The sequence below is a fragment of the Chiloscyllium plagiosum genome, unplaced genomic scaffold (genome assembly GCF_037043375.1).
Source record: "Chiloscyllium plagiosum isolate Xiang-an unplaced genomic scaffold, Cpla_swu_hap1 HiC_scaffold_30, whole genome shotgun sequence".
Lineage (NCBI taxonomy): Eukaryota > Metazoa > Chordata > Chondrichthyes > Orectolobiformes > Hemiscylliidae > Chiloscyllium > Chiloscyllium plagiosum.
In genome coordinates, this window is record NW_028270168.1 from 37,060,246 (window position 1) to 37,080,202 (window position 19,957).

General features: G+C 40.5%; 1 protein-coding gene across 1 annotated transcript in view; it reads right to left on the bottom strand.

Annotated features, from left to right (window-relative positions):
- The window catches only part of LOC122563724 (CUB and sushi domain-containing protein 2), a 616,258-nt gene that overhangs the window by 123,011 nt on the left and 473,290 nt on the right, over positions 1-19,957 (bottom strand). The window contains exons 42-44 of the mRNA XM_087976898.1: positions 14,686-14,874; positions 12,192-12,338; positions 35-223 (exon numbers count right to left, since the gene is read on the bottom strand). Coding sequence (XP_087833024.1) covers positions 35-223; positions 12,192-12,338; positions 14,686-14,874 — 525 coding nt within the window. The remainder of the gene's footprint in view (positions 1-34; positions 224-12,191; positions 12,339-14,685; positions 14,875-19,957) is intronic.

Below are 19,957 nucleotides of genomic sequence, written 5' to 3' on the forward strand. Positions count from 1 at the left end.
CATGCAGAGCTCTTAAATGGGATAATTTTCTTACCTTGACAAAGAGGAGGAATAGTATTCCAGTTATACCAGCCTTGTGGGGATCGAGAGCATGTTGCAACAACCTGTCCAATCAGCCGATAACCTGGATCACAGCTGAATTGCACCTTGCTGCCAGGTAGGCCTCCAGTTTGAGTGTGAACCATGCCATGCCTTGGCGGACTTGGTGGGCTACAGTAAGGGGCTGGTGACAAAGAAAGAACATATTTGCAAACACATTCAATGACCCAGTACCAAAACCCCCAAAGGTGCCATGGTGGCATTTGTCATAGAGTCATAGAGATGTACAGCATGGAAACAGACCCTTTCAGACAGATACATTTCGTGTGTCAACTGGCATGAGAAAATAAATTTGCTAAATCACTAATCAAATCCCAATATGTGAATCATTACGTTTTCACTAAAATAGGGATACAAATATAATCTGCAGCACCCAGATACCATCAGCAAAATGATGCTATTGCACCAAATACTTTACCATAGCAACATCATGCCATATTACTCACCATGGCAACGCTGCCCCTTTCTGAAGAAGTGCAAAGTCTGACAACTTGCTCATCAATTTTCAACCATATTCAAAAATCAATAACCAGTTACCTTTTTTTTGTGTCTGAGTGTCTTTTTTCTTTTGACGGTAATCAGCATCACTGAACTACAATAATGTAATTAAATCAAACTGAGAATTCTGAGGTAATTACATTTAATCAGTCTAAAGGTAAATCAGGTTCAAGCTTATTGCATCCCAGAAAAAGGCATCAAGTTTAAATCAAAATAGATTCTTATCCAATTAAAAATTCAGTTACTACAGTGAGAGTATATACATTCACATTTTGACATACCATTGTTTACTTAAAAACTATGTTCATCATTACAACTCATTTCAAAATGACTGAATTAATTTATGATGCGTTTTTTTATTTTTGTCAACTCCATCATTTTCATAGTAACTTATTAATGTATTAAATGTCTTAAGAGCACTTCAATTACAATTTATGTGTTTTGTGTTGCTGTTGTCTTTTGAACAAAATGTGGCTCCCATCATGCACACAGGCAAAATTTCATACATAGCAAGTGATACACGACCTGTTAATCTCCTGTAAGTACAGTTAGTTGAGGAAGACACTTTTGGACAAATTTCTAATACAGGCAATCAGGAACATCAAGCAAACATACGCAGTCACATGTATTATTCAGGCTAAGTGGTGCTGTGTATTTTTAAATACCGGAAAAATTATATTTAAGCATTTTAAGGTGATGGTGGAAGATGTTAAGTTGAACACCCTTCCAAGAGCTCAAGTGATATGTCAATCTTTCCTTCAAGCCCATTTTCAAAATTCATGTCAGTTAAAAGATTCATCACTCCCACAGCATGAGAATGATGGCAGCCCACCTTTGACCTCCCTTGAATCGCTAGATAGCTGATTGTCTGGTGCGTGATACTGATGTCAACTAAGATCCTTTTGCTACAGTTATGAAAAAGCACACCAGCATCTAACTAATGTGAATCAGGAACCATGCTGAGTTCTATGATACTCCATACCCATGTGTTCACATAAGATTGGTTACTTTATTTGCTTTTTAAACAAAGTTTGTTGCTGTTGAATGAAGTGTAATGTTTTTGCTGCAAATAAGCTGCATCGAAATCTTGTGTAGAGTTTTCCTCCCCCACATTGCTACTATATTGCTCAAACTTTCAGCTTGTTTTGAAGAACATTCTCAGGCATGAGGAAATCACTGCTGCAGGACAAACTCCACGGTGAGGGGGGTGGGGGGGGGCGGGGTTTGGGGGTAGTCCCACTGGCAAAAGTGCCAAAAAATTATGGGACACAGATTGAAGGTGATCAATAAAATACCAAGAGACCGACAGCAGGAATTGCTTTTCATGCAAGGTCTGTTTAGAATCGGAACTGTGCTGGCTGTGAAGAAGGCAGACTTCATTGTGGCATTGAAAAATAGGATCGAATAAAAGGAATAAAATGCAGCATTATGGAAAAGGATGGGATAGAAAGATTGACGAAGGGCTGATGTCCGAAATGTCGATTCTCCTGCTCCTCGGATGCTGCCTGACCAGCTGTGCTTTTCAAACACCACACTCTCGTCTCTGATTCTCCAACATCCACACTCCTCACTTTCTCCTAGGAAGAATGAGTCAGTTGATTTGCAGAGAGTTAGTTGAGACTCAAAAGCCTAATTGGCATCTATCTATGTGCTGTGATCTTAAAGAATCTCTTTGTGTCCCTGAGAAAGCGAGGTCAGGAAGATCAATCCTAGACAAAGAATCCTGCAAAGACAGTTGAGGAAGCTGCTTACACTGCAAAGTAACTAAGTTCACACATTTCACTGCACAATTTAATGCTTTTGGAAATGGCAATCCAGAGGAATGAATATAGCAGTGATCTCGAGCTTTCAGCTTGGAACAGGAATTTGAGAAGCAAACAAGCTTCAACATGAGCTGCAAGTTGGGATCTTTATCCACACTCCCAATGCACATTACAGACTACCCCTTTCCCGTGTCATCAACAACATTTTAAGTGCTCTCGACCCTCTCCATGTTCTGAGTTGTAGCTAATCAGATCACAAGAGTGGGTCCCCATTTATTTTTCCAAGCGCATATTCCCCATTCAAATATGGACTTGTTTACATTGGAAAATGCATTTAACAGTATCTGGTAATCATTGCCATCACAGAATCCCCCACAACATTATCCTGAGGTTTAATATTGACCAGAAACTGAGCTGGACTAGCCATATGACCAGTGGCTGTAAGAGCAGACCAGAGGCTAGGAATCCTGCAGTAACTCACCTCCTGATTCTCCACAGTCTGTGGACCACAAAGGCCCAAGGCAGGAATGTGATGGAACATTCCTCACTAGCCTGCATGAGTGCAGCTTCAACTCAAGAGGCTTGACAGCTCCAAGTCTGTTTGATTGGCATCACATCTAAAAACTTTCACTCCCTCCACCACTGACACTCAATAACAAGGAGTGTACTATTGATAAGATCGCAGTTCAGAAATTCAGCCAAGATCCTTAGGCAGCACCTCCTAAACTCATGATAATTACCATCTCGAAGGACATGTGCAGCAGATACATGGGAACTCATACCAGTTTCAAAGTTCCCCTCCAAGCCAGACACATTCCAGATTTCAAAATATATCACAATTCCTTCAGTGTCAGTGGGTCAACATCCTGGAATTCCCTCCTTAAAGCATTGTGGGCCTACCTACAGCACATGGACTGCAATAGTTCAAGAAGGGAGCTCACCAGTACTTTCTCAAGAGCAATTGGGACAGGCAATTTGTACTGACCCAGCAGCGATGCTCACATTCCATATTAAGTGGAAAAACATCCAGAAAGACACTGACTCAGTGAGCAGAAATTGCTCCATGGGTATATAATAAAGAAAAGTGAAATTGCATGCCATGCTCAACAATAAATCAGTTTCTTACTTTCGGCATTTAATCTGATGTTCCCACTGACCTGCATGTAGCCTAAAGGAGATGCAAGTTGAAGTAAGATAGTGACACCACACGGGTGTAAGTTGGCAACATGCCTTCTTGCAACAGATGGCGCAATTTACCTTGCTTTCTACAGAAAATAGCCCGTGCAAGCACTTCCCCTCAGGTGCTGCCATGTAGTCAGCTTGCAATCACTTTAGCACTTCATACAAACAACTTGCTTCTGGGAATAAAAGCAAATTACTGAGAGTGCTGGGAATCTGAGATAAAAGCAGAAAATGCACGAGGAACTCAGCAGGTTTGGCAGCAGAGTTAGTGTTTCGAGTCTGATAAGCCTCTTGAATTCTTAAGAAGTTGTAATGGACTCAAAACGCTAACCACAGACAATGCCGGACTTGCTGCGCTTCTCCAGCATTTTCTGTTTCTGCTTCAGCTCAGTTCAACCTAGTGGTCTCCCTGATATGAAGTCTTGTGCTATGGGGCTTGGAATTCTTTATCTACAGTCTGTAATCTTATTATGGACAGAAAACACAATAAAATATTCTTCCCAACTTACATGTATGTCGAAAAGACACAAAATTCTAGAAGGTGAAAAACAAAAAACAGACAGCCACACCATAATGCCCTTTTTCAATAACATTTCAAAGTCTCAATAGCTAACAAAGCAGGTCAGAAAGCAGATACAGAGAATATTGTTGAATCTGAATCATTGGATTTTCACTGCACTGGCTTGGTCATTAGTCAAAATCAGAAGTCTAAAAGATATTAATCCCATCTAAGTATTTAAATGAGAAACAAAGTGTGCATAAGCTGCTCTTTTATAAGTTAGTTGAACTGCCTGTTGGGATTGTTGTCATGATGATGCCTGAAAAGACCACTGTTGTGGTAGAGTTTGATAGTTGCTACTTAATCTTCTATTCATCCAAAATGAATATCTGCTCAAATTGACTTCATCTATTCCTCTGAGTCAGTATTAAAGGATCACTACTGCATTGATGATTAAACTGACACTTTCTTCTTGCTCTTCCTCTGACACAGGTATTCAGTTTTGATGGCTTGGACCCTCACGTCAATGCAGGGTAGACATCTCAGACGTTGAACATTGACTGCAAGGCAGTGTGGACCTAAACCTGACCTAAACCAGCATTATACCTGAGGCAAAACAGATATTGCTGGAGAAACTCAGCAGGTCTGGCAGCATCTGTGGGGAGAAAGCAGAGTCAATGTTTTGGGTCTAGTGATCTTCTGACACTGAAAAACAGAGAACATGCAAAAAGCTCAAAGGAACTCCAGCTGGACTTTGTTTCTATATCCTTGACGAAAAAAATTCCACCATGCCTAAGTGCTGTGTTCAGCAGTCTCTCACTCCAGTGTTGGTTTCAGAACCTTGCTGAGATTCAGCCTAACCTTACATTGTGGAAATCCCTCCCTATCCTCCTTTTGCCTTGCCACTTTACAGCTAATTTTAAAAGCCTTCTTTAAATACTTTATCTCAATGATATGTTCAGTCACTTCCCTTCCACACGTGCATAATCTATTCCTCACCCATGAAACACCACATAATATTTTCTCAATAAAAGGCAAAACCTAAATACAAGTTGCTATTTTGATAGTCTGAACACATCTATGATGTCCTGCAATTGCATGTTTCTGAAATGGCTTTTAGTGAACTCCAATACACACAAGCCTTTGATGCTATTCATATTCTGTTTTGTTGCTATTGCCTAAAGCATCAGTGAATGTCAAAAAAGTATTGCACTGTATTTAAGGAGCTTGTTATATTAGCCGTGACATTGTAATACAGAATTATTACAATTACTATTGACCAGAAGTAGCCTGTCTCAGACCCTCACCCAACAATGCTTCATACACTAATATACTGGATTAATGGCTTTGTTCTTGTGCTTATGACAGTTTTAGATTTTAGCACAGAATAATTACACTGGTATCTAAAACACAGATATCAGTGAAACAAATTCACGTGGTGAGCAACGGGTTTGGAAGAGGAAAGATATATTAATTTATTCACATCTGATTCAACTCGATGATGGAATAGTGAATGAAATTTACTGTACGGAGACATTAATAGAGAAAATGCTGGAGAAACTCTGTAGGTCTGGCAGCATTTTTGGAGAGAGAAAAAAAAACAGTAAACATTTCGATTCCAATTTGACTCTTCTTCAGAAATGCTTCTCCAGGATTTTATTTCAAATTTTCAGCATCTACAGTTTTTTTTTTAATTTCACTGTACTCAGCAACTCACTTACAGGCAGTTGTGACTCATCAATGTCATCTAGGCCAATGGGAAGCGTTACGCTGTTCAGTTATAACTCAAGACAATTTTCTGATTCAGTATGTGGATGTACCTACTAGAGAAGGTGCAAAATTTGACCTACTCTTGGGAAATAAGACAGGGCAGGTGACTGAGGTGTCAGTGGGGGAGCACTTTGGGGCCAGTGACCGTAATGCTATTCATTTTAAAATAGTGATGGAAAAGGATAGACCAAATCTAAAAGTTGAAGTTCTAAATTGGAGAAAGGCCAATTTTGACGATATTAGGCAAGAACTTTCGAAAGCTGATTGGAGGCAGATGTTCGCAGGTAAAGGGATGGCTGGAAAGTGGGAAGCCTTCAGAAATGAGATAATGAGAGCCCAAAGAAAGTATATTCCTGTCAGGGTGAAAGAGAAGGCTGGTAGGTATAGGGAATGCTGGATGACTAAAGAAATTGAGGGTTTGGTTAAGAAAAAGAAGGAAGCATATATCAGGTATAGACAGGATAGATCAAGTGAATCCTTAGAAGAGTATAAAGGCAGTAGGAGTATACTTAAGAGGGAAATCAGGAGGGCAAAACAGGGACATGAGATAGCTTTGGCAAATAGAATTAAGGAAAATCCAAAGGGTTTTTACAAATACATTAAGGACAAAAGGGTAACTAGGGAGAGAATAGGGCCCCTCAAAGATCAGCAAGGCGGCCTTTGTGTGGAGCCACAGAAAATGGGGGAGATACTAAATGAATAGTTTGCATCAGTATTTACTGTGGAAAAGGATATGGAAGATACAGACTGTGGGGAAATAGATGGTGACATCTTGCAAAATGTCCAGATTACAGAGGAGGAAGTGCTGGATGTCTTGAAACGGTTAAAGGTGGATAAATCCCCAGGACCTGATCAGGTGTACCCGAAAACTCTTTGAGAAGCTAGAGAAATGATTGCTGAGCCTTTTGCTGAGATATTTGTATCATCGGTAGTCACAGCTGAGGTGCCGGAAGACTGGAGGTTGGCAAACGTGGTGCCACTGTTTAAGAAGGGCAGTAAAGACAAGCCAGGGAACTATAAACTGGTGAGTCTGACCTCGGTGGTGGGCAAGTTGTTGGAGGGAATCCTGAGGGACAGGTTGTACATGTATTTGGAAAGGCAAGGACTGATTAGGATAGTCAACATGGCTTTGTGCGTGGGAAATCATGTCTCACAAATATGATTGAGTTTTTTGAAGAAGTAACAAAGAAGATTGATGAGGGCAGAGCAGTAGATGTGATCTATATGGACTTCAGTAAGGCGCTCGACAAGATTCCCCGTGGGAGACTGGTTAGAAAGGTTAGATCTCATGGAATACAGGGAGAACTAGCCATTTGGATACAGAACTGGCTCAAAGGTAGAAGACAGAGGGTGGTGGTAGAGGGTTGTTTTTCAGACTGGAAGCCTATGACTAGTGGAGTACCACAAGGATCGGTGCTGGGCCCTCTACTTTTTTCCATTTATATAAATGATTTGGATGTGAGCATAAGAGGTACAGTTAGTAAGTTTGCAGATGACACCAAAATTGGAGGTATAGTAGACAGTGAAGATGGTTACCTCAGATTACAACAGGATCTGCACCAGATGGGCCAATGGGCTGAGAAGTGGCAGATGGAGTTAATTCAGATAAATGCGAGGTGCTGCATTTTGGGAAAGCAAATCTTAGCAGGACTTATACACCTAATGGTAAGGTCCTAGGGAGTGTTGCTGAACAAAGAGGCCTTGGAGTGCAGGTTCATAGCTCCTTCAAAGTGGAGTCGCATGTAGATAGAATAGTGAAGAAGGCGTTTGGTATGTTTTCTTTTATTGGTCAGAGTATTGAGTACCGGAGTTGGAAGATCATGTTGCGGCTGTATAGGACATTGTTTAGGCCACTGTTGGAATATTGCGTGCAATTCTGGTCTCCCTCCTATCGGAAAAATGTTGTGGAACTTGAAAGGGTTCAAAAAAGATTTACAAGGATGTTGCCAGGGTTGGAGGATCTGAGCTACAGGGAGAGGCTGAACAGGCTGGGGCTATTTTTCCTGGAACGTCGGAGGCTGAGGGGTGACCTTATAGAGGTTTATAAAATTATGAAGGGCATGGATAGGATAAATAGACAAAGTCTTCTCCCTGGAGTCAGGGAGTCCAGAACTACAGGGCATAGGTGTAGGGTGAGAGGGGAAAGATATAAAAGAGACCTCAGGGGCAGCTTTTTCACGCAGAGGGTGGTACATGTATGGAATGAGCTGCCAGAGGAAGTGGTGGAGGCTGGTACAATTGCAACATTTAAGAGGCATCTGGATGGGTATATGAATAGGAAGGGTTTGGAGGGACATGGGCTGGGTGCTGGCAGGTGGGACTAGATTGGGTTGGGATATCTGGTCGGGTTGGACGGGTTGGACCAAAGGGTCTGTTTCCATGCTGTACATCTCTATGACTCTAAGCTCAATCACTCTACAACCAAGTTATTCAACTAGCTAATTTTACTATTAAAGTAAATGAAAGCATAAATTTTTCACTAAGGCATATTAAGTGTGTTTTTCATTTGGTTTCCTTCTCCATTTAGTAATCATTTCTCCATCTTTCTTTTTCGTCACAACTATTGAAACTGGAATCCCCTCTTGGCCAATTTAGGATTCACAAATTACCAACACCAATGTCGTATTTCTTCTATTATCGTGGAATTGCATTTCTCTTCAACAAGTTGGGTCAATGGGCATGTTTCTGTACTGTAGGACTCTATTATTCCATGAATGGACTTATTAGCGGGGGTCAGTTAGCTCAATTGATTGGATGGCAGAGTGATGCCAACAGCCTCGGTTTAATTCCAATACTGTCAGAGATTGCCATGAAGCACTCTCCTTCTCAATATTTCCCTTTACCTGAAACATGATGACCCTTCAGTTAAACCACCACCAATCAGCAACCCTCCAGTTTCATAACACTATGGCAACTTTAGCTTATTAGCAGATTGCTCACATTATTGTCTATTAATAAGCATTCTCTTTCCTTGCACAGTTAACACTGCCTTCTTGATTAGAGAGTATTTGTTGTAGGTTCCCCATGCAGCAAGATTGACAGAAAAATTGCCTTACGTCCCTTTGACCTGGTTAGGTGAGAAGTTTAAACTTCCCATCTGGAGTATGCCAAGACACTCACTATTGAGACATTAGGCTGTATGCAGAAGCCATGTCAGTTAACTTGTCAAATTATCACTCGAAGACTGCAGATTTCACCAGGTTGTTAATAGGATTGGGAAATATCATGCATTGTCACTTCACTTGTCACTGATATGCACTAATATGCTGATCGATTGATTTTGCAATCTATTTCTCAGCTTTTCCCAATCTATCTGGTTTTCTATTGCATATCATTGCCTTTTTGCAGTTTCTCCATGTGCCTCCTAAATGCCAAGGCAAAATACTTTTTGACAAGAAAGACTGATGAAAACACACCATTTTCTTACTGTTTGCACTGCTGGAAACCTCAGCCACAGCCTGGATCTTCACCTTTAAGCTGAAACATCGAAACCTGTTACAAATCTAAAAGCTTGTTAAAATAAGGAAACTGGAGCAAGAATGACTGAAAAGTGGCATCACAATGGCAAGAACCTGACAATTTAGCGAGGTAAGTTGGCACTCCTACCATTGACATGAAGTGATCTCTGTTTCAAATGGAGTAGCCATACTGCTCTGTATGCCTGCTTGCAAATTGATGGATGGGGGAGGAAGAATTGGGAATGTCAAGGGACACATCTTATTCTCATCATAGTTTGTGAATGGCATTATAAAGAGCCTGGAGGGAGCATTCCCAACAAGCAACTTATATACAGCATGGATAGACCTTTGACAATGTGCCTTTAAACATGAGGAAAAACAAGCTAACCTCAATGCAAGGTTCGTTATCTCCTCACAGTTGCTGCCAATGGTGATTCAGTCAATGCACTTTTATTGGATTACTGGTCAGGTTTGCAGATCTCGTACACTTTTTGAATGGAGGCTTTTCAACTTATTTAATTACAAGCCAGGTAATTTGTTGCAGAATGAAGCAATCAACAGAAAATGTCCATGCTACCTCTTTTGCTCAGAATTTGATTATTAGCAACTGAAAAGGCAGCAAATTAAGACACGTTAATTAGGAGGCAGCAGCCAAGTCACACGCCAATTCGAGTCAGTTGATTACACCCACTTGGATTTTATCTGGATTTGCTCAGCCACAAGGAATTTACATCTTGAGCAAAATACCTGTTCCAGATCAGCAAAGAATAAAATGGGGAAATCAAAGACTGGAACAGTCTGTTCTGTAATTTAGACTTTTCCTCTGGCAGGGATGCATACCAGAAATGCTGTGTGCTAATGAAGGTAAAATAACTCAGAACTGAGAGAATTTATATTTGCTTATTTTTAACAAAAAGAACATTCCTAATGGATGTAAGGTCCAGAAAAAAAGCTCCTCTGTTCTCTCCAGACAAAATACCTCGATGACAAGTGTTCCAGTGTTGTCTTTTGCTTCCTTGTGACAGCCACTGTTACAGTCTGATACTATTAATTATCCATCAGACAGTGTTGATTGGGAGGTCTTGTGGCCCTGGGATTGAGTCCCATGCCTGAACGCATTGGCTGTGAAAGGTGCATCCATCATGCAGCCAAATAGATTGATTGTCAGCTGTGAATCTTCCAATATGCCTCAAGACAGCTTGTTAAAGTGGAAGAGTTTCCTGGTCAGGCATTCTGCAAAAAGCAAATGTCTGCAGTACATTGGCCCCAAATGTGGATCCCAATTTCAATGGAAGTCCAACGTTGGAAATTAGGAGGAGATAAAATATACAGACAACCAGTGTTTTCTAACATCCAATTTTCTCCTGTAGATTGAAGCTTGTTAGAGTGTGGATGTTGAGTGTTGTCAAAGTATTTAACATAAACAGCAAGGGATTTTGAAAAATTCCACCAACTCGGTGGCTTTGGTGGTAGAGTTGGTTAGCTCAGTTAGCTGCACAGCTGGATACATAGTGATGCCAGCAGCACCAGATTCAATTGCTGTACCAGCTGAGATCACCATGAAGGTTCCAACTTCTCAACTTCACCCTTGCCTGAGGCATGATGACTCTGAAGTTAAACCTCTAAATTGTGTCTCTCTGATGAGAGTGCAGCCCCATGGTCCTCTGGGGCTATGGCAGCTTTATCTTACCACCACTAAACTTGATGATGACAACTGATGGTATTGAAATTCAATTCATAAAACCTGGAATTAATACCTGGACCATGACATTGAGCATTCTTTGTTGTAAGACCCACCTAGTTCACTGATGCCCTTTAGGAAATGAAATTTGCCATTCTTACCTGAATTGGCCTACACATGACTCCATATCCACAGCAATGTGGTTGACTCTTAACTGCAATCTGAACTGGCCTAGCAAATCACAAGGTCAACAGCAATTTGGGATGGGCAACAAATGCTGTGAGTGCCAGTGATGCCTATATCCCAAAGAATTTTAAGAAAATGAACCAGATTCGAGCTGTTATTGCAGTTTAAAGCATTATTCCAAGGCTTGACCACAAGATCGGCTTTTCAGAACAGGACTAGAAAAGTGTTGCCTTTGAGATTAAATGTCAAACTTTGGACTCTTTGCCTTGTTTGGGTGGGTTCTGAATGTCTGCTAGCATTAAAAGAAGGAGAACAGGGAGTAATTCCTTCCATTCTCGATTTTAACCATTATCACCAAAAACAGATTAAATGAACTTAAATGTCATTTGAGGCACCTATTACTTCTTAGACTGCAATTGAGAAAGTTAGTAAAAATAATGTGTTAGAAGAACTTGCTGCTAAACATTAGATTAGATTAGATTACATTACAGTGTGGAAACAGGCCCTTCGGCCCAACATGTCCACACCGACCCGCCGAAGTGCAACCCACCCAGACCCCTACATTTACCCCTTACCTAACACTATGGGCAATTTAGCATGGCCAATTCACCTGACTTGCACATCTTTGGACTGTGGGAGGAAACCGGAGCACCCGGAGGAAACCCACGCAGACACGGGGAGAATGTGCAAACTCCACACAGTCAGTCGCCTGAGGCGGGAATTGAACCCGGGTCTCAGGCGCTGTGAGGCAGCAGTGCTAACCACTGTGCCACCGTGCCGCCCACTTTCTGGGCTTCCTATCACTGTGTCACTACAACTTCATCAGAAATTCAGTGAAAACCATGACTTTGACTATAAATGGCAGTGAAGAAATGGCAGTCCAGCAACACAAAGTCAGAGAAAATACAGGACCTTTAAGAATATATGTTGCTCTTTAACTATGAGACATTCCTTTCATTGAATCTCTGACCTCCAATTCATGGCTCAAGTAAAACCCAAGGGAGACATTTGAGTAAATGGTAAGTCTAGTGGAGGACCTTCACAGGTTTACTAACCTGAATAATGGATCTTAAAGCCTTTCCGACTGGTGGCATGGTCAGTTGACCAGCGGAGGTATACCTTATTGCCCGAGCTGACAACAGTTATTGGAGATGTGTAGTTGCCACTAAGAGAGATCAGCAGTGGATTTTGACTTGAGGCCCCTGAAGATAACAAAACATTAATAAATATTTGAGTAAGGGTGCGCAAGGCACGTGGCTTTTAATATCATGGAGCAACTTTAGATGGTCAATTAACTTTGCACCATACCATGTCAAGTACAATTAAGTAAATACAATACAACTCAAGCTGCTGTAAATGGGAGGGCTAAAACAGGCCTCAAACTGGTTACATGTTAATAAAGGAAGCTTTGAAAAATATACACCAGCCAAAACTTGCCACTACACTCTCTGTTTTTTACAGAAATTTCACTGAGTTCGAAATTTTTGACTTTGACTTCTGAACTAGATGTCTTTCAAAAGCAATGAGTAGTAGATAATTGAAACTCCCTACCAGGGGCCTGTGGAAGCTCAGCCATTGTTCATGTTTAAGACTCAGCTTGATAGATTTGCATCTAGAAATGACATCAAAGGATACGGGGATAGTGTAGGAGTATTGTGCTGGACGACCAGTCATGATCTAGCAAGTTAGAGCAGACTTAAGGGGTTAACAACCCATTCCTACTCCCTTGTTCCTAGAAAGGCAAAGTGTACCCATTTTCATAGTGCAAGTTAGTGAGGGGAAACCACACCACCATTTTGTGTCACAAGCTGCAGTATTTTGTTAAGTTCATTAAAAGACTGAATAGCTCTCTGATAGAATGAATGTGGATAAGAAACATGGGTAGGTTGTTTGGCTAACTGTTGGCAAGTTTGTGTCAGGGATAGTTGGAGCTTCGTCTGAGAGGCAGGTGGAAGGATCAGTGTACAGCTACCCAGGGTTGGTTTTTTTGCCTGCCTAACATTTCCTGGGTAAACATGTAGGTAACTGTGTCAGAACTGTATGAAACCTCCAACTCTAACTCACAGCTAGACACTTTTCCCAGAGATTCTGGATGCAAGTGAAAGTTTAAGCTTCCCAGGCAATTCCTTCCCAATCACTGCATTGGAACTTCCAATAATTCCCAACACACATCTTCAGGACTATGCCTGATCACCTACTATGTATTGACCAACACATTTTTGTTTTCTTGTTGCAAATATATTACATCAAATCTGCATGGTTCAAGAAAAACTCCCTTCAATTTTCAGTAATGTTGAAATCTTTTATGTTAAACTATTCCATCACCTAAAACAAAACCTACAAGACCCAGGGCGGTACAGTGGCTCAGTGTTTAGCACTGCTGCCTCACAGCACCAGGGAGCCAGGTTTGACTCCACCCTCGGGCAACTGTCTGTATGGAGTTTGCACATTCTCCCCGTGTCTGTGTGGGTTTGCTCCGGTTTCCTCCCACAGTCCAAACTTCTGCAGGTGAGCTGGATTGGCCGTACTAAATTGTCCATAATGTCCAGGGATGTGCAGGCTATGTGGGGTGGCACGGTGGCCCAGTGGTTAATATTAGTGTTAGTGATATTCCTATCTGTGTGATCTAAAATGAGAGAGTTATGTTGAGATCCATTTCAGTTAGGATGATCAACAGTCAGTCAATCTGATCTGAATTGAAACCAAAAACCCACATGAAAAGGTTTCATGATCAATACTGCATCTAGGTCAGTGGATAACTGATTGAGCATAATCCACTGCTCAAACGTTGACTTGCATAGGATAAATACTGAGTTTGTGTTAGGAGCATTTTCAATTACAAAAAAAATACTTTTTACCACATTACCTGCCATCAGCTGCCTGGATAAAAGGAGGAAGTATGCTCCTTCAGGAATATACTCAACCAAATCAACCCAAGCAACACCAACATAAGGACACATAGTAAAGAAAATATAAGTTTGGATTCAAATCCTCATACAATATTTGTTCGTATAGTACTTTCAACCAATCAACCTCTGTTGGAGGGCTGAGAGGAAATAAATTACAGAAAAAGACAAGAGTTCATAATGACGAGAAAACCTCAAGATTGATATCTGATCCATATGATTAGCAATCATGGTCTAGAAGACTTGAGGGGCTGAATGGTCTACTCCTGCTGCTATGTCCCTCTACTGAGTTTGTTAAGACTAAGCAAGGTGGTGCAGAAGGATAACAATTAGTCTCTTCCTGGGCAGGAAGAAGAAAAGAATGACTAGGGTCCCTCGCATTTCTGAATGCATGGGTACGAACATGAATAAGATGAGGATGAAATATCACGAGCACATCTCCTATTAGTTGAACAGTTGAGCAGTGTTACTTATCAAGGTTCAGGCATTTAAATGGAGTGACAGAGTGTCAAAAGAGGACATACAACTACATTTCAAACTGGAGTTTGTCCCGAACATGCTACTGTTATAAAAGCATACATATATACTACATCTAGAGCGAGTCAACATAAATATTAATATTTCATAAATAATTTAAATGTACCATCAAATATTTCCAGTTCATCAAACTGTTTTTCACTCTGGAAGAAATCAATTAGAAGTGTGATGTTGAAGCCTGGATCCACCTTAATAATCCATGAACAGGTCTGAAAATGTGGATAATTTCCTGGGAAGCCTTGACTCAAGATGACTCCTGAGGAATCTGTGTGCATTTCATTCATTGGGCAATGTGCTGAAAGTTACAGAACCAAAACGTCAGTTACAGACATAATTTCATCACATCGTCATTGGACCTCAAATCTGAGAAAGAGAACATTGCTGAAGAAACATTTTCAAATGGTATTTTTCACATGAGTGTAACTAAACATTCCTTAGAACTTGATGTCCTTGCACTGAGGAACAGACATACCTCTAATTTACTGCAACAATTGTACATAAAGCCAACACTGGATGTCATTGTGGTAAAATCATTGTGGTAAAGTACAATACTGATTGAACACTCCACTAAATGTGCAGAGACAGCAATCAGACTGTTTAAGGACATTCCTTGGAATCACACAGAAAATGCTCCAGACCTCACGTCATTTTTTTTATTGTAAATGATGTGAGACTTTTACACATAAAGTTCTGTCAGAACATTATAGTTTCTGATATAAAAATTAATGTCAATACTTAATAATTATCCATTGATGGACTATCAGTGCTCTATAAATGGTGAAAAGTTATATTAGCGTTTGATAACTTAAACACCTCATATTGTCTATCAGGTGGGAATTTTTAAAAGCTTTTCATTCATTATGTATGGATAGAGGAGTCCATAAATCAAGGAAAACAATGCTATGGAAATCCGTGCTCATTGCTTAAATCCTACATTTGGTTTTCACTTCCAATTAATGCTTTGGACTCAACTCCAAGTGATTCTGACACACTTTAGTCACACTGCTGAGTCACTATTCACTATGATCAAAGCTGATCACCCAACTCAGTAAAAAAAATCTCGAAGTTCCTATTTCTCCCAATACCTTTTGATCCCTTTAATCCTAACAACTATATCGAGCTCCTCTTGAAAACATTCAATATTTAGGTCTGAACTTCTTTCTGTGGCAGAGAATTCCACAGGCTCATCACTCTCTCGGTGAAAACAATTCTCCTCATCTCAGTTCTGAATGAGCTATGCTGTATACTTAAACTGTGACCTCCTGCCTCTGGACTCCTCAGTCATTGGGAACATCCTTCCTATATTTGTCCTGTGTAGTCCTGTGAGAATTTGATAGGTTTCTATTAGGTCTTCCCCTCATTTTTCTATGTTTCAATGAATGCACTTGATCCAGTTTCACTTAATACATCAGTTAGATTAGATTAGATTAGATTAGATTACATTACAGTGTGGAAACAGGCCCTTCGGCCCAACAAGTCCACACCGACCCGCCGAAGCGCAACCCACCCATACCCCTACATTTACTCCTTACCTAACACTATGGGCAATTTAGCATGGCCAATTCACCTGACCAGTTCTGTCATCCCAGAATTTATCTGGTAAACCCCTTAGTTTCACTCTGCCTACAGCTAGAATATCCTTTCTTAGATAAGATGCCCAAAACTGCATGCAACACCACAGGGTGTGGTCTCACCAAGAAACTGTGAGTAACCACTGTAGCAAATCATCCCTGCTCCTGTTCCTTTCTCTCGCATGAATGGGCTATTGAATTGGATGATTATTCATGGTAATAACAAATGGCTCAGCAGGTTTGAAGGGCCAAATGGCCTACTCCTTCTCCTGTTTTCTATGATTCTATGTATTCAAATCTCTCTCTTGATGAATGCTAAAATACCATCTGAGTTCTTCACTGCCTGCTACATCTGCACGCTTCCTTTCAGTGATTGGTGTACCAGAACACCCAGGTCTTGTTGTACCTCTTCCATTCCCAAATTATCACCTGTTAGCTGACAATCTGCCTTCCTGTCTTAGCAACCAAAGTGGATAACCTCACATTTATCCACATTATATTTCATATGTCATGCAGAAGATATATCTCCAGCGCCAGACTAAAGATATCCCAGGTTGTTGAGTAAGGAAAAGGAGGAAATAGTGGGGGTGCTTTTAGTTTCTTTTTGGCCACAGGAAAGATGCCTGTGGAGCCAATGTGGTACCGTTGTTCAAGATAGGAGCAAGAGACAAAACAGAAAATTACAAGCCAGTCAGTATAACCTCAGTGGTGGGGAAACTATTGGGAGCAATTCTGAAGGACAGAACTAATCTGCACTAGGAGTGGCAAGGATTAAGCAAGAACAGTCAGCATGATTTTGTTCATGGGTGGTCATGTCTGACCACTTGAGGGCAATGTTTTTGATGCAGTCTACTTGGACTTCAGCAAGGGTTTTGATAAAGTCCTGCATGGTGGACTAAAAGCAAAGATAAGAGTTCATGGGATCCAAGGAAAGTAGGAAAATTGGCTCCACAATTGGTTGAGGGGTGTTTTTCCAACTAGAAGTCTGTGTGCAGGGGGACCTTAAAGGGCCCTTGCTGTTTGTAGTTTATATAAATGATTTAGTCTTGAATATAGATGGGTTATTAAGACCATACAAAAAATTGTTGAGGTAATAAATAGTGAGGAGATAAACTTAGACTACAAGAGGATAGAGATGGGCTGGTCACATGGGCTAATCAGTGGTAAATGGAATTCGATCCTGATAATTCTGAGGTGTTATACTTGGGCAGGACAAACAATGTCCTGATGAACAGTAAGACCTTGGGGAGCACTGAGGATCACAGGGACCTTGGTATGCATGTACACCTGGTACTCTTAAGTACCAGGACAGGGGGATAAAATGGTTAAGAAGGCATAAAATATACTGCTCTCTATCAGCTGGAGCATAGAGTTTAAGAGCAGGGAGGTTACACTGGAATTGCGTTATTAGGTTACAGCTAGAGTATTGTGCACAGTTCTAGAATCCACGTTATAGGAAAAATGTGACAGGATGCAAAGGAAATTTACCAGGCAGGTTAACTGGGCTGGAGCATTTCAGTTATCAAGAGAGATTGGCCAGATTTGTTGTTTTCCTTCGAGGAGAAGAGATTGAGAGGGGATATGATTGAGATGTATAAAGTCACAAGGGACATAGAGTAGACAGGAAGAAGCTTTTCCCAATAACCAAGGGGCATAGATATAAGGTAAGTGGCAGAAGGTTTAGAGATGATGTGAGAAACAATTGATTTCCCCCAGAGTGTGGTAGGAATCTGGAACTCACTGCTTATCAAGGTGGTAGAGGTAGAAACCCTCATAACATTTAAGAAGTTTTTAGATGTGCACTTGTGACCGCAAGGCATACACGCCTATGGCCAAGTGCTGGGAAATAGGATTAGAATAGTTAATTGGGGGTTTGTTTTTGACTGGTGTGAACATAATGAACCGAAGGGCATTTTTTTGTCCTGTAGATTCAATGACTCATTTTCCCACTTATTCAACTCATCCAAATCACAGTAAAGTTCACCACCCCACCCAGCTTTGTGTCATCTGTAACTTAGAGATATTATATTTAGTACACTCATCGATATCATCAACATATATTATGAGCAGCTGGGTGTAAGCACTGAACCCTGTGGAAAAAGAACCGTTCATTCCTACACTATTTTTTCCTTCTGCCAAGCAGCTGTCTAAACACACATTATCCCCAGTGCTATGTGCTTTAATTTTACATGCTAATCTCTAATGTGGGGCCTTTCCAAAAGCCTTATGAAAGTCCAAACAATGACTCCTCCTTATCAATGCTACTAATTGCATTCTCAAAAGATTTCAGTCGATTTGTCAAACATAATCTCCCTTTGGTAAATCTATGTTGGTCTTTCCAATCCTAAAACTGCCTTCCAAATGCTCTGCTATTAAATCTTTTATGATGGACTTCATGCTTTTACTGTATTTTCTAGCTTACAACAGTAAATACACTTCAGAAAAAAAGAGTAATTGCTTATAAAGTAATTTGAGATGTCCCAAGGTCATGAATGAGGCATGATAAATGCAAATTTTTGTTTAAACTTTAAGTTATTTGTTGCAGGGTTAGTGAAGGATTGGTAGCTAATTGGCAGGAAAAAGTGGAGCAAGAAATAAAAACAAAATAAGACGTGTGCAACAATCACACAGTAATCCAGAAAATATAATTCTATGTTGTGGAGCAGTAAAGTGCTGATGTGAATATAACATAAGTATACCATCACACTTTATTTCTGCTTTATGTATATCAGTTGTCAGTCTATTTTCAAATCAAGGGCAATCATTTCTGACAATTTCAGATACCTGTGCTACTATAGTGCTAATCACATCCAAACAGCCTTTTCAATTTATAAACTTCAAGTGAGCTCAAGTTCACTCTGCACCACAGATCAGCCACATTAATGTCATCTTGTATGTGCTTTATTCTGAGGCTGCTACAAATACTGCACAGTCAGCAGCAACTATACAAAATACATACTGCAGCACAAATAAATATGCTGCCTTCAACTAAATTGTGGCATTGACAGTTTGTTACTGGGCAAATGGACTGTGTGTTTAGTGGAGTGTGCGAGCACCAATGCTTTATTTATAATGATACATTTCAAATTGCTCACTAACTATTTGTTCAACGCTGCCTGACCTCACACCAAATGTGTCTCAGGGCACTTTTACATCATATGAAGTGTTCCCACAGAGAAGCTGTAAAATGGAGACCTGTGACCTTCATGAATCACTTTACTCATTTTATACATTTTTTTCTTGTCACTATTCTAAATAGAGATTGAAGACCTATTTTTCATGGGTTCATAGTATTTTGCAGCACTGAGGAAGGTTATCTCATGCTAGTTCTTGAAAAGGTTTACCCAGTTAGCACCTCTCCTCTGTCCTTTTCCCAGACCTCATCTCATTTTTCTTCTTCAATTATTTACAAAGTTCAATTCTCAAAGCTATCGTGGATTCTGCTCCAACTTCTACATTCCATATTCTAAAAACCCTCTGCATTGAAATAAAGAGCACAAATCATCTTTGGAATGTATTTTTCAGTTCTTCTCAGGACCCTTTTTTTTGGTCTTGATCAAAGTAATTTTCTCATCCCTGCAACTTCTTCTTGACCCTGACAGCTCTTTTAGTCCGTTCATTTCTTTCCTTTCTGTACATTCTCACACTCAAGCTCTTTCTTAAAGAGATGAGGCAAAGATACTTAGTTTAAACTGTGCCTTCAGTGGACTGTTGAGAAAAAGAATATAGGCCTAGTTTGTGGATGTGGTGATGGCTGATCCTCGATTGCTCAGCTGGCAGAAATCCCTGGTGTAAACCTCAGGCTCC